General features: G+C 47.4%; 1 protein-coding gene across 1 annotated transcript; it reads left to right on the top strand.

Annotated features, from left to right (window-relative positions):
• Positions 1-11,300: 11,300 nt before the first annotated feature.
• On the top strand, positions 11,301-23,658 carry CCDC42 (coiled-coil domain containing 42). Its single transcript, XM_068979060.1, has 6 exons — positions 11,301-11,383; positions 11,612-11,717; positions 12,012-12,116; positions 12,730-12,927; positions 18,514-18,672; positions 23,581-23,658. Exons 1-6 carry the CDS (start codon positions 11,301-11,303, stop codon positions 23,656-23,658), a joined length of 729 nt encoding a protein of 242 aa, XP_068835161.1.
• The last annotated feature ends 3,665 nt before the right edge of the window (positions 23,659-27,323 follow it).

Below are 27,323 nucleotides of genomic sequence, written 5' to 3'. Positions count from 1 at the left end.
CCTGACCCAGGGATCGAACCTGCATCTCCCTGCGGCTCCTGCATTGCAGTCAGATTCTTTACTGCTGAGCCCCTGGGGAAGCCCTGATCCAAAGAAAGGAATGAATAAAAATGAATAAAGCCTCAGAGATCTATAGGGTATCATTGAGCATACCAGCATACACGGAAAAGAAGTCCCAGAGGAGAAGAGCAAAATAAAGAATACTTTAAAAAATTACGGCTAAACTCTTCCCAAAGTTTAAAAGAGTTTTTTTTTTTTAACTTTTTATTTTGTGTTGGGGTATAGCTGGTTAACGATGTTGTGATAGCTTCAAGTGAACAGCAAAAGGACTCAGCTATACATATACAAGTATCCATTCTCCCCCAAAGCCCCCTTCCATCCAGACTGCCACATAACATTGAGCAGAGTCCCCTGTGCTCTACACTAGGTCCTTCTTGGTTATCCATAAAATCTTCCCGAATTTGAGGAAAAGAATGTTTCATTGTACTGTGTCTAGGTGTGGGTGTTTTGTTGTTGTTGTTGCTTTTCCCTCTTAGAGACGAGATTTTTTTTCAATCTGAGGTCTCTTCTGGACATTTATGCAGTATGTGGGATTTTAGTTCCCCAACCAGGGATTCAGGAAATCAGTCCTGAATATTCAATGGAAGGACTGATGCTGAAGCTGAAACTCCAATATTTTGGCCACCTAATGCGAAGAACTGACTCATTAGAAAAGACCCTGATGCTGGGAAAGATTGAGGGCAGGAGGAGAAGGGGACGACAGAGGATGAGATGGTTGGATGGCATCACCGACTCAATGGACACGAGTTGGAGCAAGCTCCGGGAGTTTGAAGGACAGGGAAGCCTGGCGTGCTGCAGTCCATGGGGTCGCAAAGAGTCAGACATGACTGAGCAACTGAATTGAACTGAACTGAACCAGGGATTGAACCCATGTCCCCTACGTTGGGAGGATGGAGTCTTAATCACCGGACTGCCAGGGAAGTCCCTCCTCTGGACATTCTTGGTCATTTTTCTTCAAATATTTCACCCCTTCCCATTTTCTTCTTCTTAAGAAGTGCTCGTTATTCCTTTAGCTTTTCTGCTTTTTTGACCTCAGTCCTCTGTGTATTCGCTCTCATGGTTAATCTCTGATGCCTTCCGAGAGAGCTGCTGCAAGTGGTCTTCCACCTGCTAGTTGTCCCTTGTCTGCATCCATCCGCTCTTCGGTGCATCCATCGAGTGTTTCACTCAGTTTTCAAATGCAGTCTATTGTTAGAATTCGTTCGTCTGTTATGCTGACCTCTAGCTTCATGTTTCCAGTATCTTCCCTCCTCTCTCTGAGAATGTTAGTTATATTTACTTATTTTAAAATGACTTTATTTACTTATTTACTTTTGGCTGTCCTGGGTCTTTGTCACTGCGTGGGCTTGTCCCTAGCCACGGGCTACTCTCTAGCTGCAGTGCGCGGGCTTCTCCTTGCGGTGGCTTCTCTTGTTGCGGAGCACGGGCTTGAGGGCACGCTGGCTACCGTAGCTGTGGCACACGGGCTGAGTTGCCCCACAGCATGTGGGAGCTTCCTAGCCTAGGGATCGAACCCATATCTCCTGCCCTGGCAGGTGGATTCTTAACCATTGAGCCACCAGGGAAGCCCCATTTGTTATATTTATTTAAAATGCTTATTCCTTTGATCCATTAGTTCTGTCTCCTTTGATACAGGTTCTTCTGTCCGTTCCCTTTCTTTTGTAACAGTTACCCTCCTCGGACCTCTCAGTATTTCTCCCTCCTGAACTCTTGTGTCCTTGGAACCGCCAATGACCTTGGCTGGCAGTGTGTCCTTGGGCAGTCAGAGAGTCTGTCTGAAAGCAACCACTCCACTTTCCCTCTCCCGACCAGGCAATACTCTTTCTCAGTGAATCTTCCAGAACCTCCTCCCCAGACACTTTCTTTTCTAGGGGCTGCCTCCCTCTGGGAATTCCGCATCTGCTGGGAGAGGGAACATTCAAGTGTGTCTAGCCTGGATGCCCCTGTATCTGCTCCAGTGCTGCCTTGCTATTCCAGGCTAGCATTACATTGACATGGGCTCATGCTATTTTCTTGCCATGCTGGGAAAGTAGAGCGCACAGTGATTTTTCCCCAGAGCAATGTGAAGGAGAGAAATGGCATGGTCCAAGCCCTGTTTCATGGTATCTGGCTCTCTTCTGCTCTAGACTACCGCTGTTGTTGTTTAATCGCTCAGTCGTGTGGTACCCTGTGACTCCATGGACTTTTGCCCACCAGGCTCCTCTGTCCATGGGATTTCTCAGGCAGAATACTGGAGTGGGTTGCCATTTCCTTCTCCTGGGGATCTTCCCAACCCAGGGATCAAACCCATGTCTTCTGCACTGGCAGACAGATTCTTTACCACTGAGCCACCAGGGAAGTCCAGACTACGATTAGAGAGAGAGATATCCAACCTCATTCAGTTTTCCTAGGGTTTTCTTATTAGTTTTTGTGTTCGGTTCAGGTGTCCATCGACTTCCCTCCCACCACTGCAGCATCTCAGGACAGGACCAAAGATTAGCCCCTGGGGTGCAATCTCATGCAAACCTGAGGTCAGCTTCATTTGGTGTTGCTGAAGATGAAGCTTAATCTCCAAGTCTCCATTCTTTTCTTCTCTGTAATGAGAAGTTTGGAATAGATGATCTCAGGTTGTCCTCGCTCTAAAATTCTGTGATTCCATGTGGTACACGCAGAGGCGGCAGGTAAGAGACATTGAGATATTTTAAGACCACTCAGTTTCCAAGGAGATAAAGAGACATTTTTTTGGAGGGGGGACACCCAACAAGAGAGAGAGTTATTAACAAAAATAAATGTCAAGTTAGAGGGTGGAATGTCAATCAAGTTTCAAGGAATGAGAAGAGATTGTTGGCAGAGAAAGAGATGTCACAAGAGAAAGAGAAAAACCACTGACTGGAAAGAGGCTCGGAGAAGAAATCAGCAAGTGTTGAGGATGACAAATGCGATTAACCCATCATGGGAGTAGATGCCATCTTTTCTTTCTAATTTCTTATTAAACATTTCTGACTTACCAACATACTATGCAGAATAATATAATGAAGTCTTGTGTCCCCGGTGCCCAATCTAAAACATTACTCATGACCAATATATAGTAACCTTGTCTCCACCATCACCAGAGGTAGTCGGCATTACCCTGTTCACGGTTTAGCATTCTCAGTAGTTCTTTATGCTTTTCCTGCATATATACGTACTCAAGGGCAATATTTCATCTTCACAGAAATCAGGTTTCATGCTTAAAGACGGAAGTGGGGGGACTTCCCTGGTGGCCCAGTGGTTAAGACTGACTTTCAATGCAGGGGTTGCAAGTTCAGTTGCTGTTCGGGAAGCTAAGATCCCACATGACTTGCGGCCAGAAAAACCAAAGCATAAAACAGAAGCAGTATTGGAACGAATTTAATAAAGACTTTAAAAATGGTTCACATCAAAAAAGTCTTAAAAAAAAAAAAGACAGACATATGACAGTACTGAAATACTTATTTGAGGTAAAAAAAAAAATGTGTCAGAGCTGGAGTCTCAGGCAAGGAGAATAATGGAATAGTTGGAATAACTTGGATCAGAGCACAGGAAGCTTCTTCCTGCTCATCAGATTTTCCCAAGGTGATGACATAGTGACTGGCAGAAGTTCCCGCAGATAGGCAGCATCAGTCAGCTTCCTGATGGAGAGAGCCGCCACTCCTAGAACATCAAGGTCAGGAGGAAAGGGACGGTTTCTGCTGCTGCCCAGCAGAGCTGTTAGTCTGGACCACTGGGAGTTCACATCTCAGAAACACCAGTGTTGAGAAATCAGACATCAGAACACAGCAGGGAGTCATTTGCAATGTCCAGGACAAGTCCCACAGCAGGCTGAGGTTTGGGGCCAGGCACCAAGGGCAGAGCTGGCCCATGACCAGTCACTGAGATGAACACCACAGAGGTTCTGCATTATGCTTTCCCTGTAAGAGGCTCTTGAAAGTGCCTCTGAAGGGGCATGTCACCCTCAGGCTCAGTAGACTGCCAACACGGAATAACAGAATCATTCTGTGCAAAGATGGCTGGGGTCAGGGGGGCCACCGGCCTTGCACGATCCTACTAGTGACAACCCACCTGGGCCATCTGTAGACAATCCAGCCTTGCCGGGTACATGACTCAGCCCTAAACCCCCGCCACTGCAAAGAGATTAAAAATGCACTCCATCGACACAAAGTATAATTTGCATCGACACTAAATATAATTTGGCCGGGGGGGGAGGGGGTGGGTAGTGAGAGGATTTTTGTAAATACACTTTTGAAATTTTGGTCTATGAATAACTCATTTAATTCGTGATTTGCTTTGATTTTCTTCCCAAACTCTGTGCATAATTGGAAATTCTTGAGAAATGAGGAAATCAAATCCACAGATTACTTTCAAATGTGTGAACTGCTGTATGAACGCTAAAATTAACAATTCATGGAGTTGGAATACTCTGTTTGTATGCATTTAATTAAAACATTTATTCTTCATTTTGTGGTTTCCTTTCTGTATTCTAGAGCCAATAATCATTTCCAGGCTTCAGACATAGTTGTAAGCTCTTGAAAAGCTCCTAGGCCCTGGGCCCACAGGGTCTGGAGGATAAACAACCCGGTTGGGGAGATTTTATGGGAGGTGCCTGGGTCTGTGGGCACTAGTTGGCTCCTTTGTCCCAGTTCCCTCCCTCTCCCTACTTATGGTCACTTATGGTGTTAGTGGGGCCAGCGTCCTGAAGACAACATCCCCAGACAGAGTCACCGGAGGCTTATTTCCTATTTTCTCATTCAACCACTCTAAGATAGGGAACCTTGTTTTGTTCACTGCTTGTGTCCCCAGCATGGAAGAGTGTCAGGCACATCACAGGGATCCAAGAATTATATCTAGCTATCTATCTGTCTATCTATCTATCTATCTATAAATAATTTATTTGTATTTCTGGCTGTGCCGGGTCTTTGTTGCTCTGTGGGTTTTCTCTAGTTGCCGTTCACAGGCTTCTCATTGCAGTGGTTTCTCTTGCTGCAGAGCACTGGCTCTAGGGCACACTGGGCACGCAGACCTTAGCAGCCGTGGCACGTGGGCTCCAGAGCACAAGCTCCATAGTTGCGGCTTGCGGGCTCAGCTGCTCCACGGCATCAACGTCAGCATTTGTTGAATTCATGCTTATTACTGGGAAACGGGATTGGATGGTGAATCAATAGGGCTCCAGCTGTATCAATATTGTTTGAATGATGGACAATGAGAATATATTCACTCATTACTCTTCTAATTCAAAAATAACATAATTTCACAATGGGGATATCACTTTACACCCATCAGGATGGCTCCTTTCAGAGAAAGTCAGAAAGAACAGGTGTTGGTAAGGATGTAGAGAAGGTGAAACGCTTGTGCATCGCCAGTGGGGATGTTATGCGGCACAGCCGATATGAAAAACAGTACAACGGTTCCTCAGAAAACTGAAAATAGAGCTACTATATCAGCCCGCAATCACTCTACCAGGTATATACTCCAAGGAAAAGAAATTAGTATGGCAAAGAGACGTCTGTGTGGCTATGCTAATCACAGCACTAGCAACAGTAGTCAAGATGTGCAAGCAACCTAAGTGTCCATGAGCCAATGAGTGGATGCAAAACTGTGGTGTGTATATGGACAATGGAATATTATTCAGCCTTCACAAAGGAAGGAGACCCTGCCATTCGCAACGACATGGATGAACTGTGAGGACATTATGCCATGTGAAGCAAGCGAGACACAGAAACAGAAACTGCATGATTTCACTGATACGTTGAACCTAAAAAAGCTGAGTACAGAGGAAGAGAGAGTGGAATGGTGGGACCAGCGGTGGGAGTCTTGGAGGAGAAGATGTTGGTCCAAGGGTACAAAGTTACGTGGGATGAATAAGACTAGAGATCTAGCATCCAGCATGGTGCCTATGGTTTACAATACTGTACTTAATGCTGGAAATTTGCCAAGAGAGTAGATTGCAGGTCCAGACACACAAAAATGGTACCTGTGTGAGGTATTGACGTTAAGTTGTGGTTGACTGTGGTTATCATTTCACTAGGTCGATATATATCAACTCTTCAGGTTATTCTCCTTAAATATATAAAATTCTTATTTTAAAAATAAATCTGTATATTTTCTTTTTTTCCAAATACTTAGCTAGTTCTCCCAGCACCACGTGTTGAGTAATCCACACTTTCTCCACTGGCTGAATGCCACATGAGCATACAATGCATACTTACATAAGCTCGGATCTATTTCTGGGCTTGCTATTCTGACTCATTGTGTCAGGGGTATGGGTTCAACAAAAAGGGGCTCTATGGGTTCAGATGTGTGTTCAGACCTCCAGATGTGTGTTTCAACCTGTTTTGTTTGGGGCCAGAGTGCAAAAAGAGGTGTTTTTTAAGTCTGTGAATTTAATTTGTTAACTAATCTTATTTTTGTCTGTGCTTGGTCTTTGTTGCCGCGTGGGCTTTGCTCTGGTTGTTCCAGCGGGGGGCCACTCCTCCTCGCAGTATGCCAGCTTCCACTGCGGTGGCCTCTCCTGTTGCAGAGCACGGGCTCTAGGCACCCGGCTTCAGGAGTTACAGCACACAGGCTCAGCAGCTGTGGCGCCTGGGCTTAGTTGCTCCTTGGCAGGTGGAAACTTGGACCAGGAGCTCCAACCTGAGTCCCCTGCGTTGGCAGGCAGATTCTTATCCACTGCACCACCAGAAAAGTCCAAGCCTGTGACTTTTAATATCTCTAGGGATTCCATAGAATCCAGTGTCTTTGGTCTAAGACATTCCAGCCCTGTCTTAGACCAAATTACTTGCCCAAGCTCTTAGGTCATTGAGTTTTTTCTGCCTGGAGTGACGTTAGCAACATACTGTTTTCATAGTTTTATAACACATTTTAGCGTGCCACAGTGAACATTCTCTTGTTAGTCTTCCCTTTCAATATTCCTATACATGCTCTAATTCTCCAAATAAGACATTATTTTGTCAGCTTCTGGGAGAAAAAAAAGTCTGGGACTTTGATTGCAATCACATCAAATTCCTAACTCCGTTTGGATGGAATTTACCTCTTTACAATATTGAGTCATCATTCAGAAATGCTAGAAGTCTCCACTCAATTCTTTGTTTATATCCCTCAGTAAAAATTTAAAATTTTTCTTTTTAAAGATCCTGCATATTTCTGGCTAAGTTTATTTATTTCTAAGAATTTCTTTTGCTGCTGCCAATACGAATGGATATCTTTTTCTATCATTTTTTTTTTCAAGATTACAAAAGTAACGTGGTCATTGTATGAAAAAATAAACAATATAGAAATGTAAATAACCATCACCACACTCCCAGAAATATGGTGCTCTCCTCCTAGGACTGTACTTACCACACACACCCCCAAACACACGCATGCGTGTACACAAGCATGCACACACACAAGCAGACTAGGTCACACTGTGCATTCTGTTCTGCATCTTGCTTTTGTCTCACAACAACTTGTCACAGAAATCTATTCATGTTCATGCATGTAAGTCAAGCCCAATCTCCTTTTAAATTGCATAAATTACATTCAGTTCTTATCATTTTTCATTAAGTAACCATTTTCTTGGATTTTCACAGTACATGATCATAGCATCTGCCATTATTTAGAAAAGAAAAAAAAGGAAGAAAACTTAATTTTTTGGTCTTTTTTGCAGTAGCCAGAGCATTCAAAACAATGGTAAATGATTGCAGTGACGGAAGAAAATCTGTCCTGCCTCTAACTTCAACAAGAATGTCTTCATTTTAAAAATAATTCTGTGTACTTATTTGCTGTGGGATGTTCTGAGTCTTGTTGCTGCACGGGCTCTTCTCTAGTTTTGGTGAGCAGGGGCTACTGTCTGCTTGTCGTGTGCTGGCTTGTCCTGTTGCAGAGTGCGGGCTCTAGGCTGCCTGAGCTTCAGTAGTTACGGCTCCTGTGCTCTAGAGCGCAAGCTCAGTAGTTGCGGTACACAGGCTTAGTTGCTCTGAAGCACGCGGGATCTTCCTGGACCAGGGATCAAACCTGTGTCTCCTGCATTGGCAGGTGGATTCTTTACCACTGAGCCACCAAGGGAAGCCCCAACAAGAATGTGTTTAATGCAAATTTTAATGTTATCTGTTGGGTTCAGATATATTTTATCAAGTAGATACAGTGTCTTTGTACACTAATAATTTGGAATTTTAAAAATCAGGATGGATGTTGAATTTTTCAGTGCCATCTTGGCATATATCCCAACGATCATGTCTTTTTCTCCTGAGGCATATTGATAGAATTAACTTTATTCATAGACTTCCTAATATTAAACCATTTTTGTATTTGTGGTCCTGGTGAATTGCTCGTTTAACTCCATATAATGTTTTTAATTTGGGGTTTTAATTGAAGTATAGTTGATGTACAGTGTTGTATTAGTTTCAAGGGCAGGTATTGTCATTCTTGAGACTGTGACTGGCCTGTTTTTCTTTTTTGTTTACAGTTAGTTTATAAAGCTCTTTCTGCTTACTTCCAACCATTCTTTTAATTCTCAAAAGAAATACAGCACAAACTGGTTTGATGCCCCTGGGAACACAGTTAAACCACATTACTAGCCCCTTGCAACATAACCAGCCACGTGACTGGTTCCCACCAGAGGTCAGTGAATGGACATGACGATAAGTTTGTTAAGAGCAGAAGGCCCTTTGCTTTGCTTTCTCTCTTTCCCTTCCATAGTGACCTTGGTGATCATGGAGCTGCAAGATGGAAGGGGCTTAGACCCTTCACTGCTTAAGAGAGAATCGCCCAAAAGATCCACCCAAGGAGAATCCACACTGGACCTTGGTAAGCTATTGAGACTTGAGGATGTTTATTACAGCAACTAACATCAATATCATCATATAGTTGACAATGCAAGAAGTTTCCATAGCATCCATTTTAAAACATTTTTAATATAGTTTATTTGCATGAGTCCACTTATATGGAATATAAGACACACAGAGAATGGAGTATAACACACAGAGAGAATGGAATATAACAGAAAAAAAGTGGTTCCTCACACCCAGTGCTCTATGAATACCTATTAATAGCACTATACTGCTCTATATGGCAGGATAATATTAATGTTTTTGAGACTTTAACCTAGATATGTTTTCCTCCAGATATTTTCCCCCTCTCCCTTTTCAAAAAGATCATTGTCTCAGAAGGAGGATGGAACAGAACAGAAAACAGAAAATATTATGCCTAGATTGGTTTCCAACCACCTAAATCCATCAGCTTTTCCTAGATGCCTCAGAGGCAAATATCAAGATGGAAAACTGGGGAGTGAGGGGGTGGTAAGAAAGCTGGGCTCACCCAGGGAAGGAAGAAGAGGGGAGGTCAGAGAAAGTACAGATTTCTATGAACCCCAGACAGCACTGCATCTTCACCCACACCTTGGGGAAAGGTGGCAAGACCCCAGAAAGGGATGGTGGTGGGTGACGGGGGGATGAAGATTCTCACAACTTCTGAGCAAGGTACAGAAGCAGCAGAAAGAGCTACATAGGCATGTTCATGGCAGGATATGATGCGTTAGCTGCTGCCTATATACACCAGTTTGGCCCTGGACCGCCGGATTTGTAGATGCAACCCAGGATGTTGTCAATATACCACGGCAAGTAGGTGATTCGAGAAACAGAGAGCCTCCTCCTCAAGGACTGGCATTACATACCCTCGAGGGGGAAAAGGAGGGAAACCCCCGATTGACTGTGCCAGACTCTAGGGGTTAAGGAGAGAAACATACTCCCTGGAAGCACTTAAAATCCTTACTGGTGCCCTTGTTACCCAGCTGGCTCTGTTTCTTGGGGTAGTTCCCGGTGGAGAACCATCTCCGGTGGAGGGGCTTAGGCGGGAGTGGGATGGTTGAAGGAGTGGGTGTGTTCTGCGTAGGGTAGGGGCTGTCATTGCTGGCTCAGGAGGGGAGGCTGGGGGGTGAGAATAGGAGAGGGCGGAGTGGGCGGCGCTCCCCACCACGTCTCCTCCTCCTACTCCCCCCAGGCCAGGATTGAGGGCGGGCTCGGGTGGCAGCAGGGGGCGCCAGAGGACCGTCAATGCCACGGAGTGGACTCGCCGCCCCGCTCGAGACCCCGGTCCCACCCGAGCTCCGCCTCCCAGACGTGTAGGGCAGGCGACCGGCGAGGGTTGGGGAAGCAGAGGGAACCGGGCGAAGCTCGGGAGCCTGTGGCCAGCAGCGGCGGGTTCGAGGTCACAGCTGTTACCTGTGGGCAGGGACCCCAGGGTGTCTGCCTCACACACAGGGTCTCAGATTTAGACGGGCACCTAGGGGCAAAGGAGCTGATGCACCATCCCGTGATGGCATCAAGGAAGGCAGGCTTCATGAAGCAGACATGTACACTATCTGACATTTATGTCAACATTTATGTGACATTTATGTCGCATTTTGGCATTTCTTCATATTTTGCCAAACTCAAGACAGGACATTGGTATCTTACCCTTCAAAGGGGCCTCCTCCAAAGCTTCCTCCATCTTTCCAGGGGGCAGCCTCTGTAGTCCCCAGACTTCTTGCCCATCTCCCTCCTCCCCTGGCTGACCCTCCAGCCCCCACCCACCCCTCAACACACACACCCCTGCACGTTCTTCCCCCATCTTTCAGGCCTCCTCCAAGCCCTATGCTTCTCTCTCCACCCCCATCCCTGCCTAAACTCAGTACCTCCCTTCAGTTCTTAACCATCTGTCTCAGCCCCAGCCCCGCCTCTCTCTCTCTCTCTCTCTCTCTCTCTCTCTCACACACACACACACACACACACACACACACACACACACACACACACACAGAGGCCCCAGGGGCAAGGCTGCCCTGCATAAAGTCACCTCTAACAAACCCCCACCCTCATCAGCCATGGATGCCTAGCCCTTGCGTCCCGGCCCTGAACACCAGCATCAAATCAGGCCTAACTTCTTCCCAGAGCTCCTGGGGGAGTAAATGCAGGGGCAGAGAGTCAGATCCCAGCAAGTGGGGTCAGTGGGGACAGGGGTCAGAGGGCAAAGCCTGAGTTCTGCCTGTGGTTCACAGAGCCCAGAGACCTGTTGCTAGGTAACCAGGTCTCCCAGCCCCTTCCCAGCACATCCTGAACTGCACATCGGCAGCCTCCAGCCATCTTCCCTGAGTCTCTCAGACACCTGCCCTCTGTGGGATCCTCAAGAGCAGGAGGAGGGGAGAAGCAAGCCCAGTCACCACCCCTGAGCTGCACTACCCCCGTTTCACTGTGAAGACTCGGCCGCTGGGCCACTAGCTCACCACCGCCATGAGTCTGGGCATCATGGAGGAGGAGGACCTCGCCGAGTACTTCCGGCTGCAGTATGGGGAGCGGCTGCTGCAGCTGCTACAGTGAGTGTCGGAGGGCCCGCCCGTCCCCAGCACCCCAAACCACCCAGGCACCGATCACACCCATTCCCTGGCCCCAGCACAGCCCTCTCTCTCTCTCAGCACACCAGCCCTTTCGCTCAGATGAGTGCTTTCCCTCCCCACGAGTGCCTGTCTCCACGGGTTCCTCCCAGTCCCTGCCTGCCCCTGGGGCTCAGCGTCTGGTGTTCTTCTTGCCTGTGTCTTGGGTAGGAAGTTCCCCAGTATTGAGAACCAGTCGGACTCTCCATCCGTCCGGCTACTGGAGAAGAAGAAGGAGGCCAAGATTATGCACCATGCCATGGAGCAGAAGAAGGAGGTGGGCAGCTCAGGGTGAGGGATGGGAAGGGCCCACCCCTTCCCAGGGAGAGCCTGAGGACAGCCCTCCATTTTGTGGGCAGTGGTGGCTAGAGTCAGGCAACCTGGTGATGGTCCAGTGTTTCCTCTGCAGAGCATAGGAGAGATCTGAGACTCAGGGAACCAGAGTCCTGGGATGTTCTGCTCTGAACCAGACATGGGGTGGGAACTGGGCACCTGGGACAGGGGATGCTGGAGCCTTCCTCGGTTCCCACTCAGGGGCCCTCCGGCCCTCCCTGCTGCCCCCCACCCCTAGATGTTTCAGCGCAGAATGGAAACCCTGAACCTGCGCTGGGAGGAACTGGGCATCAAGGAGGCCCAGCTGAAAGCCCACATACAGAAGTTTGAGCAGTTCATCCAGGTACCAAGGGGCGTGGCCTGCTGCAGCCTGGGTACCGCTCTCTGCAGTTGTCCCTCCTCCCCCACCCCCGCACCTCCCACCTTCTCCTGGATTCTGTTGACTCCTCACCCTGGGTGGGAGGTCTCCTGGGTGCTCACCAATGCCTGGAGCTTCCCCCTTTGTGACCCCCTCCTCTTGCCCCGTTTGTCATTTTCTGCCTGTTAGTCTCCACTCCTCTAGGTTGCTATTTCCCATTTCCTTGCCTGTTGTTGGTATGGACAGTTTATCCAGTGACTGAGCGAATGGGGAATGACGAATGAATGAACGTGCCACACTCAGGGCCAGACGCCTGGCGTTACAGAGGTGAATCGGGCCCCCAGTTCACCCGACCCCTCCAGGCACTGGAGTTGAAGAATCAGGCACTGGAGTCCACTCTGAGACAATCACAGAAATCCCCTCAACCAGCCTCATGTAACCCTGAGACATGCTTCTCCTTACACCTCGCCCCCATTCTGGCAGCCCAGCCACCCCCGTCCATTCTCAGGGTGGACAGAAGCTTCGTGGGGGCCTCACCAGCCTGGGCCCCAGGGAGGGCAGGGCCCATGCCTGACTGGCATCACCTCCCCGCCCCCAGGAGAACGACCAGAAACGGATCCGGGCCCTAAAGAAGGCCAATAAAGAGCGAGAACTAAAGAGGCAGCGCATGCGCGAGCTGGCCAAGGCCAAGCAGGAGATGGCGGTCCTGCGACTGGAGCACCAGCGGCTGAGCGCCAAGCTGCAGGAGTACTCCATCTTCAACAAGTACCTGGAGAAGGTGGTGGAGAACTCCGAGGTGTGTGGAGGGCTGGGAGGGGGGGGGGGGGCGTCTGCAGCCCTACCGCCTCATCCCCAGGGGCCTGGGCTGGGGACCCTCTGCTCTGCGGAGAGGTCTCCAGCCGAGGAGGGCAGCTGCCAGAGGGCCCTGGTGAGACTGGACTCATTTCTCAAGGGCGGGGGCCTGGTTGTGCATCTATGTGTGCGTGACGTCTGTGGGCCTGCCTCCGTGTGGGTCCCAGGTTAGGGGTTTTGCTTAGAAGCACCAGCAACCAGCTCTGCCTGCCTCTGTCTGATGTGGTCCACACTCTCCCTGCTTCCCCTCCTCTCTGATGTTTTTGGTTCACGTTGAGAGTACATGGGGAGAGGGAGGAAAAGAGACTGGAACACACCAGCCTCGTGCAGAGCTGGGCACTTAGCATATGCTGGGCCCTGGGCTGCGTGCTGCAAGTGGAACTTTGCTCAGTCTGCTCGCTAGGCCCCAGAGAAAAGCCATCATCTCACCCTGTTATGAGGAGGAATTGGAGGCTCAGAGAGGTGCTTGTAGGTGGCAGAGCCTTTGTTTCTAACTACCCCTCTGTAGGCCACTGGCCACGGCTTTTTTGTCAAGGTGCCTTGTTGCCAGAGCTAAGGGAACTGCCCAGCTCTCTGCCCACCCACGCTTCCTGCAGCATTTGACACTGTTGATGCTCCTTTCTGAAATATTCCTGTGCCCTTTCCTATGGGGCTCCTCCCTCTTCTTCCTACCTTCTGGTCCTTCCTCCTCAGGCTCCTCTTCCTTAAGTTCCTTGGGTCTTTGTCCCAGACCCTCCATTTTTCTCCCTGAGCAATTCCCTGGGCCTCTGATATATGTCACCCATGTCGACAGCCATCCACCTGTGTCCCCCACGCCCACGTGTGACAGCAGCAGGGCCCTTCACCAGGATGGAACGAGGTATGAGGTGTGCCTTCTGGGGTGTGAGTCCGAGTCCATATCCTCTAGGGGGGTTCAGGGATACAAAGCACACACATCTTTTTTAAAAGTCCTGGAAATTTCCATATAGAACCACTAACCTAGTTTATTTATGTGTGAGCCCCAACTCTGTGTTATTTCCTGCATTCTAAGGTATGAGAAATTGTTCATTTAACAGTTGGTTTTTCTGGGGGTCAGGGGGAGTGAGGCAAGACTACTACATTAAAGCAGTAGATAGATTACAAGACATGACTCAGATTTAGAGCTGGTAAACTGTGTCTTAGGACCAAGGAGACTGGTCGGGATCTTGCTGGCCCATATTGCCCTCCTAAGCTCAGGCCCCTACATCTAATTCAGAGTCCATAACTGCTTCTTGGCATCCCCAGGCCAGCCTGCTGCTGGTGGGTCCGTTGCTGCTGAATGGCATGACCACCCACCCACAGCCTCACCAGAACCCAGACCTCACCCTTGACTCCTCCTCCCTCAATCCCTGCAGCCGTCAATCAGCAGATCTGGTCTATTCTCCTAAGTATTTCTGGAATCCAGCCCCTGCCCCTTCCTCATTCAGACCACTGGATGTACTTCTTAGGAGTTCAGCTTGTGTTATTCCTGTCCAGCATTCTGCAGCCAGTGTAATCAAAAATCTTTCTTTTTCTTTCTTTCATCTTTTATTTCTTTCAAAATATTTAAAGCATACTGAAAAGTATACAACATATAAAAAAAACACCCAAGTATTCACCACAGCTCTATCAAATTGGAATTATTTTCTCCTATTTGTTCCCCTGTCTTCGTTTTTTTTTTTTTTTTTGGCTACACCATACAGGTTGCAGGATCTTAGCTCCCCAACCAGGGATCAAACCCAGGCCCCCGCAGTGAAAGCACCAAGTCCTAACCACTGGACCACCAGGGAATTCCCATCAAGCTTGTTATTATTTTTGGCAACAGGATACATTATCCATAAGCTATGACTAGTATGTACATGTCCTTTTATGGCTTCTTTTTTCCAATCAATGATTTTTAAAAAAAATTTTTGTACCATGGGAAATTTCAAACATACAAAAGTAAAGAAAATAGTCTACTGAATGCCCATTCAGTTCAGTTCAGTTCAGTCACTCAGTCGTGTCCGACTCTTGGCGACCCCATGAATCGCAGCACGCCAGGCCTCCCTGTCCATCACCAACTCCCGGGGTTCACTCAGACTCATGTGCATCGAGTCGGTGATGCCATCCAGCCATCTCATCCTCTGTTGTCCCCTTCTCCTCCTGCCCCCAATCCCTCCCAGCATCAGGGTCTTTTCCAATGAGTCAGCTCTTTGCATGAGGTGGCCAAAGTATTGGAGTTACAGCTTCAGCATCAGTCCTTCCAGTGAACACCCAGGACCGATCTCCTCATCAACTAATTGCAACAACTATCAACTTACTGTCAGATCCCCATCTCTGCTATTTTGAAGCAGATGATAATTTTTTAACCCATAAGCATTTCAGTATATCACTCTAGAGCTCTTTGTAACATATCCACAATACCCATATCAGTGTGTCTGTGCTTGCTCAGTTGCTTAGTTGTGTCCAACTCTGCAATCCCATGAACCCATATCCAGCTGACGTCAAAATTTCCTGATATTGTACAAATACTTTTTGTACAGCTGGTTTGTTCCAATCAGGGTCTAAACAAGGTCCCCACTCCGGGTTTGGTTGGTGTGTTTATCAGGTGTTCTAGACATCATTATTACGCTGATCAAAAGAAGCCAGACATACTGTATGATCCCATTGAAAATTTTCAGTTCAGTTCAGTCATTCAGTCGTGTCCGACTCTTCACGACCTCACGGACCACAGCATGCCAGGCCTCCCTGTCCATCACCAACTCTCAGAGTTTACTCAAACTCATCTCCATTGAGTCGGTGATTGATATGTGTAAAAACAGGTAAAATGAATCTTTGGGGATAGAAATTACAATTCTGGTTTTCTTGGTAGTGGTGGGGGCAGATACTGACTGAAAGGGGGCCAAAGACCCTTCTACGGTGCTCAGAATGTTCTGATCTCCCTTCTTCAGTTATTAACTAGAATACTATGAACACCATCAAGAAAAGGACTTTATAGAGACTTCCCTTGGCAGTCCAGTGGTTAAGATGCTGAGCTTCCATTGAAGGGGGCACAGGGAATCCCTGGTTAGGGAATTAAGATCCCACATGCTGTGCCACATGGCCAAAATGTAGGAAGAAGAAAAAGGACTTCAGAAAGAGAATCTTCCCTTCATCAACTATTTGGTGACTATATTGGCCATAAAGCAAAAGCTTGTTAAATGCTTGACTCTTTGAGTCTTCAGAATAATGAGTTGGTTCTCCAGCATCCACCACAAGTGCCCTGTAATGTTGTTAGTATTATTGCAAACTCATGGGTTTTTAACATATTTGATATGTTTCAGTCCTTTGCACTTATTCTTACTGATGTTCAAAGGGTCCCATCATTGGATAATGAGACCCTCTTCAAATTGGTATCGGAGTGCTTTTGAAATTGGTGTTAAGTTTAGGAGAGGTACTCCTGGTTGCTCTGATGTAGCCCACTTTTTAAATTATTTTTAATTGAAGGATAAATGTTTTACAGTATTGGTTTGATTTCTGCCATACATCAATGTGAATTAGCTATAGGTGTACATGTGGCCCCTCCCTTTTACCTCCCTCCCACCTTCCTAGCCAATTCTTTTTAACTGTTATATATTGTTGCACCTCTTAGAAATGCAGACTGGAAGTTATCTCTCTGCTCACTCCTCCAATGGGTGCAATCCACACTCCTCAGTGTTTACTGAGCATTTTTTTTTAACTTCTCCAGGTTGATCTCTCTCCCCCCATCTTGAACTTGAGCCATTCCTACTAAACTCTCTTGCTCATCCTGAATATGCCACACACACCTCATCAGCTTTATCCAAGGCTGTTCTGTCTACCTGTACGGCCTCCTCGCCTGCCTTTGCCCGGCCATCTTCTCTTCATACCTCTGGTCTCATTTTTTAACCATCCTTTCCCTGAAGAAGCCTCTTCTGGCAGTCCCTATCTCCTCTAACCCTGAGTTAACTGGCTCTTGCCCACAGAGGAAGTGTCTGGGGGGAAGGAGAGTTCCCGGAACACCAGTCTATTGCTGGAAATGTCATGAGATGGACAGAGCACTCAGGGAGTGTCCCCTGGGTGGCTGGAAGGCACATGTTGATAAATCCCCCAGACATGAGTTGGCATCCTGAAGCTGGTGCTCACAGCGCCTTGAGGAGAGGGAAGGTCGCAGGGCTTTTGTTCTGCTTAGTTAGGGTAAGAGCCGCGTTGTGTGTCGGGGGAGGGTGGCTGAACCTGGCCGGCCCCCGCTCCTTTGGTACCCACCCTCTCCAGCCCCCACCAGAGGGAGGCCTCAGCCATTGCTGAACAAATATGAGACCACCATGTGGAAGATACTACCTAACACTCTCCCGCGGCCCCATCCCCCAGTCACCGATAAGGCTTATCACTGTGTCGTAACTGACTATTTACTTGTCTGTGTGTCCTACCGCGCCACCGCATGTGGTAAGGCTTCCTAAAAGCAGTGTCTGGCTGTATTATCTCCTGCTCTGTCCCTAGCGTTTAGCACACTTCCTGGCTACTAAGTGGTTCGTGGTGCATTCTTGCTGAATAGGCTCATGATTGCCATCCGAGATAGCGCAAAGTCTACCCTGCCCCCGCCCAGCAATGCTCAACCCTAGAATCATATGGGGACCCTTCAGACCGGTTTATTCATACGGGTCTCTGAGGGTGGAGCCTGGCACGTGGCCTCGTTGAAGCTCCCAGGTGATTCCAATAAAGTGCAGCCAAGCCAGAGAGCCTGCCGGGCCAGGTGCACATGCTCCCGACAGGACACCAGGGTCCACGACCCACAGGTGATTCCAATAAAGTGCAGCCAAGCCAGAGAGCCTGCCGGGCCAGGTGCACATGCTCCCGACAGGACACCAGGGTCCACGACCCACACCACGTGACCCACGGCCCGTACCAACTCGGGGCGGGGGTGGGCGCAGCGGAGACTCCGAGGGCTTTACAGCCTCTGGCCCTTGACTTAGCCCAGGGCCTCCCTGCCAGGCAGAGGCGCAGAGGGTGGGAGCTGGGGGCACAGAGTGGGGTCGGCGCCCCCCCGGGCGGAGGTGCACTGACCTGAGCCACCAAACCCCCCCGACTACCCCTCCCGCGCCGCCCCCCCTCCCCCGGCCCTCGTGCAGTTTGAGGAGATCCACGAGGTGATCGCGCGCTACAAGACACTGGTGAGCATGCACCACGACCTCATGCAGTCGGCACAGGAAGGCCAGGAGAAGATTGAGCGTGCCAAGGCGCGGCTGGCACGCTACAAAGAGGAAAAGGACGACGAGATCCTGCAGCACAACAACGAGCTGGCGCGTCTGCAGATGCGCTTCGACCGTGCCCGCAGTGACGTCATCATCTGGGTGAGTGCAGGGCAGGCGGGGGACACACAGACACACACAGACACAGGCAGGTGCGTAAGGGACACACACACCAGCACACACACCCCTCAGCACTCACCGGTAAGGGACACACACCAGGACACACACACAAACACGGGTAAGGGATGCACACAACACATACACACCCACCCTTAGCACTCACACCCCGCCCTCATTCCCCTCCCCAGGAATCTCGCTGGGCGCACATTCAGAACACCGCTGCCAAGAAGACCCTCTTGCTTGGCACCATTAAGATGGCAACGCTGAACCTCTTCCAGATCGTGAGCAAACAGCTGAAGGAGGCGACCTTCGTGTCTCTGGAGGATACGCACAAACAGCTGGACATGGTACGAGGAGCCCAAGTGCCTGGCAGGCAGGCTGGAAGTAGCCATGATAGTTCTCCGTGAGTTGAGGGGAGGCGTGAAGGCTAAAAGCAGTGGTTCTCAAGTTTTCAGAGTCGCCTGGAGACTCGAGCTTGTTGCTAGACCCAGCCCCACAGTGTTGGACTCGGGAGATCTGAGATGAGAAACCATGAATTTTCATTTTCCGCAAGTTTCCGGGTGATAGTGCTGGTCTGGGTTCCACATTTAGAGAACCACTGCATTAGTGCTAAGGTTCTGTTGGCCCCATCAACAGGTCAGTAGAGGAACCCATTACTGAATTCATTAGCTGCTGCACAAGTCTTACAAAGTTCTCATGAGATGCTGAAGGCCTGTGACGGGCCCATCCTTGGGGAAAAGAGAACATCTCCAGGGGCGGGAATCAGCAAGGGGCTGACAGTGTCAGTCTTGTTAGTACCATTCTGCGATTTTTCTCTTTGAAGTAATTGAAAGGAAACTGAAAAGGAGTTAACGTTCTCACTGTGTATGATACAAAGCTGTCTGATGCCACGTCTGCGTGCCCCCTGGAATAATCTCACTTCTGACCAAAGGAAAGCCGCATCCCTTAACTCGGGAAACTCAGCACCATTCTTCTTGTGACATGCGGAGAACCGTGACTAATTATTTATCCTTTTGGCATATCCTTTTAGCCTTTAGCTCTGCTGTGAAACAGTGGAAAGTAGGCTCCTCAAGGCTGGAATTCCTGTTTGCTTTGTTCTCTGTTGTATCCCCAGCCTCTAGAACTATGCCAGGCAGATAGTAGGCACTCAGTAAGTATTCAGTGAATGAATATGAAACACAAGCCAATGAAAGCACTTGACTGAGAAGTGCTTCGTCTGTTTGTTTTGTTTGTTTGTTTTTAAAGAGAAAAGATGGGAATTCCCTGGGGGTCCAGTTGTTAGGAATCTGCACTTCCACTGCAGGGGACCCATGTTCTGTCCCTGAACAGGGAACTAAGATCCTGCAAGCCTCACAGCACAGCCGGAAAAAAAAAACCAAAAAAACCCCAGCAACCTGAAATTCATGAAATGTAAAGAATTTCACCCACTGACCAGCAGAATTTCCTTAAACCAAAGAATCAGCCTGCATCGTAAGCCATGTGAGAACTGAATTATTCATATTAACAGTCCAAAGACTGTAAAGGGAGTTTGTAAGAAAGTTTGTTGTGAAACAGCGATCCTCAAGCTTTTTTTGGTAGCAGGTTACCTTTACACTCGTAAAATTTGTTGAAGACCCCCAAAGAGCTTTTGTTTATATGGGTTGTATCAGTTGATATTTACCTTATGAGAAACTCAAGCAGAAAAACTAAAACTATTTAATTCATTTAAAATGACAGTAAGAAACATGTTAACACAAATAGCATATTTAATAAGTAGATTTATTTATTTATTTATGGCTGCCTTGGGTCTTAGTTGCGGCATGTGGAATCTTTCATCTTGGCGTGAGGGCTGCAGGGTGCCTGGGCTCTGTAGTTGAGGCACGCAGGTTTGTTGCCCCACTTTGCATGAGGGATCTTCATTCCCTGATCAGGGATCAAATTCACGTTCCCTGCACTGGAACGTGGATTCTTAATCACTGGACCACCAATAGGAAAGTCCCATAAATAGCATTTTTAATGAAAAATACATTTTCAAAAAGTATTTTGTGGGATGGGTGGCATTTTGACACTTTGCAAATCCCTAAAATGCTGCTTCCTGGAGGAGAGGTATTCTCACACCTGCTTCTGTATCCAGTCTGTCACGATAGCCTCTGTAATGGGAACATCCCACTTGGGTAAAAGTCCACGTAGACTCACCAGAGAAAAGACAAGTAGCAGAAGTAACAAAAGACAGGTAACACCTTAGCATTATTGTAGAAAGAGTTTTGGCCTTGCAGGCCCCTCTTCCTTGCTGTAGGGTCTCAGGACTCAAGGCGTCCTCAGGCCCCTCCCCTTTAGCTGTTGTAAGGAGAGATGGGGCAGGAGGTGGTGATCTCCAGCCCATGGCCCCTGCCTAAGCACCCCCTGTTCGGACAGTAGCTTACAGTCCATCCATTCCACATTCTCAGCTTTCAGACTCCCTCGAACATTTGTTGTCCTTCCCCCAACCCGCCACCCCGGGCATGCTGCATGGCCTTTGGGATCTTAATTTCGCAACCAAGGATCGAACCTGGGATCAAACCTGGGCCCCAGGCAGTGAAAGCACCAAGTCCTAAGCTCTGGACCACCAGGGAATTCTGTTCTCAACCTTGACTTGCCTCCACAGGAATTCCTCATATGCCCAAATGTTATTTTTAAATATCCCACTTGATTTCTTAGGATATGAGCCTACTGACACATATACGTGATTAAGTAGCCTGAAAAATGGAAAACAAAGACCTAGGAAAATATTGTAATAAGTTGAAACTTTATATAAGGTAAATATATAAATAGTATTATAAATCATACATGTTACATTTAAAGTAAATATAAGTTAAAATCTAAGGTCAAGGTAAGAGAGAGATGTATGGACTCTCTCGGTTCTTGCCTTATAAAGGACAGTAGTTCGACAGGAACACAAGTTGGCTCTGAGATGCCTCGTAACCAGAGGAATAGCAACACACCGTTCTTGAACCAAAATAAGAAAACATAAGGTTTCCTTAGAGAGATCCTTTCCCAGCACCTAACCTCTAGCTGAAAATTTTCACAGAGGCTCCAGAGACACTCAGTGAATTATGTTCTCAGTGGCATCCCTAAATGGATGCTCGTGTGGGCTTCAGAAGGGAGTCACTCATCTAGGACTGGGAGCAGGGTACCACTCAGGGAAAGTGATTCTGCAGAAGGCCACGACAATTTGCATTCCACTCACTGTCTGTGCAAGGTCCAGCGTTATTATCTCTGAATAAAATCCAAACTGTGCTTGGCAGATCCTAGAATCCCAAGGTGATTTTCCTCCAGAAAAATAAATGGACTCTCAGGACTAAAAAGGGGCTTCCTCGGTGGCGCTAGTGGTAAAGAACCCGCCTGCCAAGGGTTCGATCCCTGGGTCAGTAAGATTCCCCTGGAGGAGGGAGGGCATGGCAACCCACTCAGGTATTCTTGCCTGGAGAATCTCATGGACAGAGGAGCCTAATGGGTTACAGTCCATGGGTTCACAAAGAGTCGGATACAACTGAAGCAACTTAGCAGAGCACAGGATGTGGACTAAAAAAATTTAGAAAACAAAGTTAAATGAAGTTTGCTGGTCTTAAAATGCAGAACTTCACAGTGCCTTTGCTGTGGCTCTGTCCTGAGACTCCGAGCTGATCAGGTTTCTATAATTTGCTTGCCCACAGAATCCGTTTTGGGGATGTGATGACTTACTATGAGAACATAGTTTGGGAAATACTGCACTTGGCATCTCTGTAACCTCCGGAAAGTTACTCTAATTCTTTGTTTCCTCTTTTGCAAGATAGGAATTATGTTGGTAATCGTAATAGTGTTAGCAACTAGCAGGTTGTTGAGAGTTTTGGACAGTCTGTGTAGCCCTGTCTTTTGGAACACTCTTGAAAAGGAGAAACTGTCGGACTGAGACCTAAGGGGCCATCCAGGCCAACCTTTTCTCCCTCTTTCCTTTTTAAAGATAAAGGAATTGAGTCCCAGGATGATGAAGTGATTTTCTCAGATTTGTGTCAGGACCCCGAGTCATCTTTTTTGTTTTTTAAGTTGAAGTGTAATTGATTTCTAGTGTTGAGTTATAATAGTTCCAGGTGTACAGCAAAGTGACCGTTGTGTGTGTGTGTGTGTATGTGAATGGATAAATACATATAGCCATGTTCTTTTTTTCAAATTCTTTTCAATTATAATAGTTTAAGATATTGAATATAGTTCCCTGAGCTATGTATCAATAGTAAGTCCTTGTTTCTCTGTTTAATATATGGTAGTGTGCTTCAGTTAATCCATACTCCCTATCCCTCCCCCCTTCCCCTTTGGTAACCATAAGTTGGTTTTATATGTCTATGAGTCTGTTTGTGTTTTGTAAAGAAGTTCATTTGTACTATTTTTAGATTCCACATATAAGTGATAATCATATATGTCTTTGACTTACTTCACTTAGTACGATGATTTCTAGGTCCATCCATGTTGCTACAAATGGAATTATTTCATTCTTTTTATGGCTGAGTAATAGTTCAGTGTGTGTGTGTGTATCCATATATATATACATATACCATATTTTCTTTATCTATTCATCTATTGATGCAGAACCACAGGTCTTCTAACTTATGAGGCTGTGCTCTTTCCACTGTATCATACTGATTGCATGTTCCTTTTTTAATATTGTTTTTAAATTTATTTATTTATTTTTAATTAGAGGATAATTGCTTTACAATGTTGTGTTGGTTTCTGCCATATATCACCATAAATCAGCCATAGGTATAAACATGTCCCTCCCTCTTGAACCTCCCTCCTATCTCCATGATTGCATGTTCTTTACAACTAAAGTTAGTGAATAGAATTGAAATTTCCCTTGATGACTCAGGATTAACATAATGAGCCTCTGTTCTCGGTTTCAAGTAAATTAACCTGCTTGAAGGCTATTAACTAGTGGAGAGGCGTCTGCCCGACCCTGGCTGACTCCTTTCTCCTTTAAACTATCCCCAGAGTCCTCTCTGGAGCCTCCCCCTGTCTCCCTGTGAGACGGTCAGCCTGAACTTCATCCTCACTGCGTCTGCCTCTAGGGGTTTCCACCTCCATCCCTCTTCATTACCTCTAGTCTGCTAAGCCTGATTCTCCATGTCAACTAGAATAATATCAAATGAGGGAAAGTGACCTCAGTCACAGAAAATGGTGACTCCTTACAAGCAGGCTATGCCCAGATGTTTCTGGATGGGTGGCCTGTCACCAGCTTGGGATTGACTGCAGTCCTTTGGCCTCTCTAGATCCAGCAGTTTATCCAGGACCTGTCAGACATCTGGGCAGAGGTGAAGAAGAAGGAGCTACAGCAAATCCGGGTTTGAAGAGCAGCCATGGTTCCAGAACGTTCCAAGACAGAGAAGGGAGGGAGGAAGTTGCTGGGGACCTTGTCATCCAGTCAGCCCAGTCCAGCTCCCTGGAACATACCCCCCACCCACCTTCATGCCTTTCTGCTGGTGAAATCCCTGTTTTTCACATCAGGCCTCAGCCCAGCCCATCCCTGAAGACATTAAATGTTATAAGAATTTTGTTCCTAAGTTCTCTCTCTTTTTGGTGGTTTATTCATGGGGAAGAAGGTACACTGAGGGAAGAACCCCCCAAAGCACTCCCTCTGAAAGCTGGTCAGTTAGGCTGCTCAGGTTTGATGTCTCCTAGGCTTTGCTATTTACGCAGGAAGGGTCCACATGGCAACATACAGTGGAGTGAGGACATAGGCCCCTTCTCCTCTGCTACCTCAATTTTTTTTCTTAAGTTGGTGTTTCCAGTTGGAGTGCAGAAACTCACTAAAAACCTGAAGGCAGCTTTCCGGGTCAGAGCAGCAAAGGGTTGAGTTAGGAACTCTTTCTTCCCTGACCTCAGAAGGAAGCCCTGCCCTCCCCCTGTCCCCACTGGACCCCAAGACCTGCAGTATGGTATCAGCCACGCTGATGTAGGAGTAGCAGGCAGGCCTCCAGGTGATGGCATCTTGGCATCTTAGGCTGGAAGGATGGCTTCAAACCAGCAAAACTGAACTGGGGAGAGGTGAATGGGAAGCCTCGTGGCATGTGTGCTCAGTCGTGTCTGACTCTTTGCGACCCCATGGACTGCAGCCCACCAGACTCTTCTGTCCATGGGTTTCTCCAGGCAAGAATGCTGGAGCGGGTTGCCATGCCCTCCTCCAGGGGATTTTCCTGACTCAGGGATCGAACCCACATCTGCTGCATTGTAGGCAGATTCTTTGCTCACTGAGCCACCTGGGAAGCCCGTGAAGCCTTGTTCAGTTCAGTTCAGTCACTCAGTCATGTCCGACTCTTTGCGACCCCATGAATCGCAGCACTCCAGGCCTCCCTGTCCATCACCAACTCCCAGAGTTCACTCAGACTCACGTCCATCGAGTCCGTGATGCCATCCAGCCATCTCATCCTCTGTCGTCCCCTTCTCCTCCTGCCCCCAATCCCTCCCAGCATCAGAGTCTTTTCCAATGAGTCAACTCTTCGCATGAGGTGGCCAAAGTACTGGAGTTTCAGCTTTAGCATCATTCCTTCCAAAGAAATCCCAGGGCTGATCTCCTTCAGAATGGACTGGTTGGATCTCCTTGCAGTCCAAGGGACTCTCAAGAGTCTTCTCCAACACCACAGTTCAAAAGCATCAATTCTTCAGCGCTCAGCCTTCTTCACAGTCCAACTCTCACATCCATACATGACCACAGGAAAAACCATAGCCTTGACTAGACGGACCTTAGTTGGCAAAGTAATGTCTCTGCTTTTGAATATACTATCTAGGTTGGTCATAACTATTCTTCCAAGGAGTAAGCGTCTTTTAATGTCATGGCTGCAATCACCATCTGCAGTGATTTTGGAGCCCCCCAAAATAAAGTCTGACACCGTTTCCACTGTTTCCCCATCTATTTCCCATGAAGTGATGGGACCAGCTGCCATGATCTTCGTTTTCTGAATGTTGAGCTTTAAGCCAACTTTTTCACTCTCCTCTTTCACTCTCATCAAGAGGCTTTTTAGTTCCTCTTCACTTTCTGTCATAAGGGTGGTGTCATCTGCATATCTGAGGTTATTGATATTTCTCCCGGCAATCTTGATTCCAGCTTGTGTTTCTTCCAGTCCAGCGTTTCTCATGAGTTACTCTGCATATAAGTTAAATAAGCAGGGTGACAATATACAGCCTTGATGTACTCCTTTTCCTATTTGGAACCAGTCTGTTGTTCCACGTCCAGTCTAACTGCTGCTTCCTGACCTGCATACAGATTTCTCAAGAGGCAGGTCAGGTGGTCTGGTATTCCCATCTCTTTCAGAATTTTCCACAGTTTATTGTGATCCACACAGTCAAAGGCTTTGGCATAGTCAATAAAGCAGAAATAGATGTTTTTCTGGAACTCTCTTGCTTTTTCCATGATCCAGCGGATGTTGGCAATTTGATCTCTGGTTCCTCTGCCTTTTCTAAAACCAGCAGGAACATCAGGAAGTTCACGGTTCACATATTGCTGAAGCCTGGCTTGGAGAATTTTGAGCATTACTTTACTAGCATGTGAGATGAGTGCAATTGTGCGGTAGTTTGAGCATTCTTTTGCATTGCCTTTCTTTGGAATTGGAATGAACACTGACCTTTTCCAGTCCTGTGGCCACTGCTGAGTTTTCCAAATGTGCTGGCATATTGAGTGCAGCACTTTCACAGCATCATCTTTCAGGATTTGAAACAGCTCAACTGGAATTCCATCACCTCCACTAGCTTTGTTCATAATGATGCTTTCTAAGGCCCACCTGACTTCACATTCCAGGATGTCTGGCTCTAGATTAGTGATCACACCATCATGATTATCTGGGTTGTGAAGATCTTTTTTGTACAGTTCTTCTGTGTATTCTTGCCACCTTGCCTGCTTCTGTTAGGTCCAGACCATTTCTGTCCTTTATTGAGCCTATCTTTGCATGAAGTGTCCCCTTGGTATCTCTAATTTTCTTGAAGAGATCTCTAGTCTTTCCCATTCTGTTCTTTTCTTCTATTTCTTTGCATTGATCGCTGAAGAAGGCTGTCTATCTCTTCTTGCTATTCTCTGGAACTCTGCATTCAGATGCTTATATCTTTCCTTTTCTCCTTTGCTTTTCGCCTCTCTTCTTTTCACAGCTATTTGTAAGGCCTCCCCAGACAGCCATTTTGCTTTTTTGCATTTCGTTTCCATGGGGATCTTGATCCCTGTCTCCTGTACAATGTCACGAACCTCATTCCATAGTTCATCAAGCACTCTATCTATCAGATCTAGGCCCTTAAATCTATTTCTCACTTCCTCTGTATAATCACAAGGGATTTGATTTAGGTCATACCTGAATGGTCTAGCGGTTTTCCCTACTTTCTTCAATTTGAGTCTGAATTTGGTAATAAGGAGTTCATGATCTGAGCCACAGTCAGCTCCTGGTCTTGTTTTTGTTGGCTGTATAGAGCTTCTCCATCTTTGGCTGCTGCTGCTGCTGCTGCTGCTGCTGCTAAGTTGCTTCAGTTGTGTCCGATTCTGTGCGACCCCACAGACAGAAGCCCACCAGGCTCCCCCGTCCCTGGGATTCTCCAGGCAAGAACACTGGAGTGGGTTGCCATTTCCTTCTCCAATGCATGAAAGTGAAAAGTGAAAGTGAAGTCACTCAGTCATGTCCGACTCTTAGCGACCCCATGGACTGCAGCCTACCAGGCTCCTCCATCCATGGGATTTTCCAGGCAAGAGTACTAGAGTGGGGTGCCATTGCCTTCTCCGCTTTGGCTGCAAAGAATATAATCAATCTGATTTCGGTGTTGACCATCTGGTGATGTCCATGTGTAGAGTCTTCTCTTGTGTTGTTGGAAGCCTTGTATTTATGGTCAAAAACTCAGCGGCACTGTTCTCAGTCATTAAGAGCAAAAGTCAGGTCAGAGACTGGACTGAAAAAGCAGCATTCATTGAGCATATATTTCAGGTATTTCATCCTGGTGAAAACCATGGGACACTATCAGCCCTATCAGCCCTGAATTACCA

This window comes from Capricornis sumatraensis, chromosome 8, assembly GCF_032405125.1.
Source record: "Capricornis sumatraensis isolate serow.1 chromosome 8, serow.2, whole genome shotgun sequence".
NCBI lineage: Eukaryota > Metazoa > Chordata > Mammalia > Artiodactyla > Bovidae > Capricornis > Capricornis sumatraensis.
Note: the sequence above shows the minus strand (reverse complement) of the source record. Positions and strands in the feature narration are given on the sequence as shown.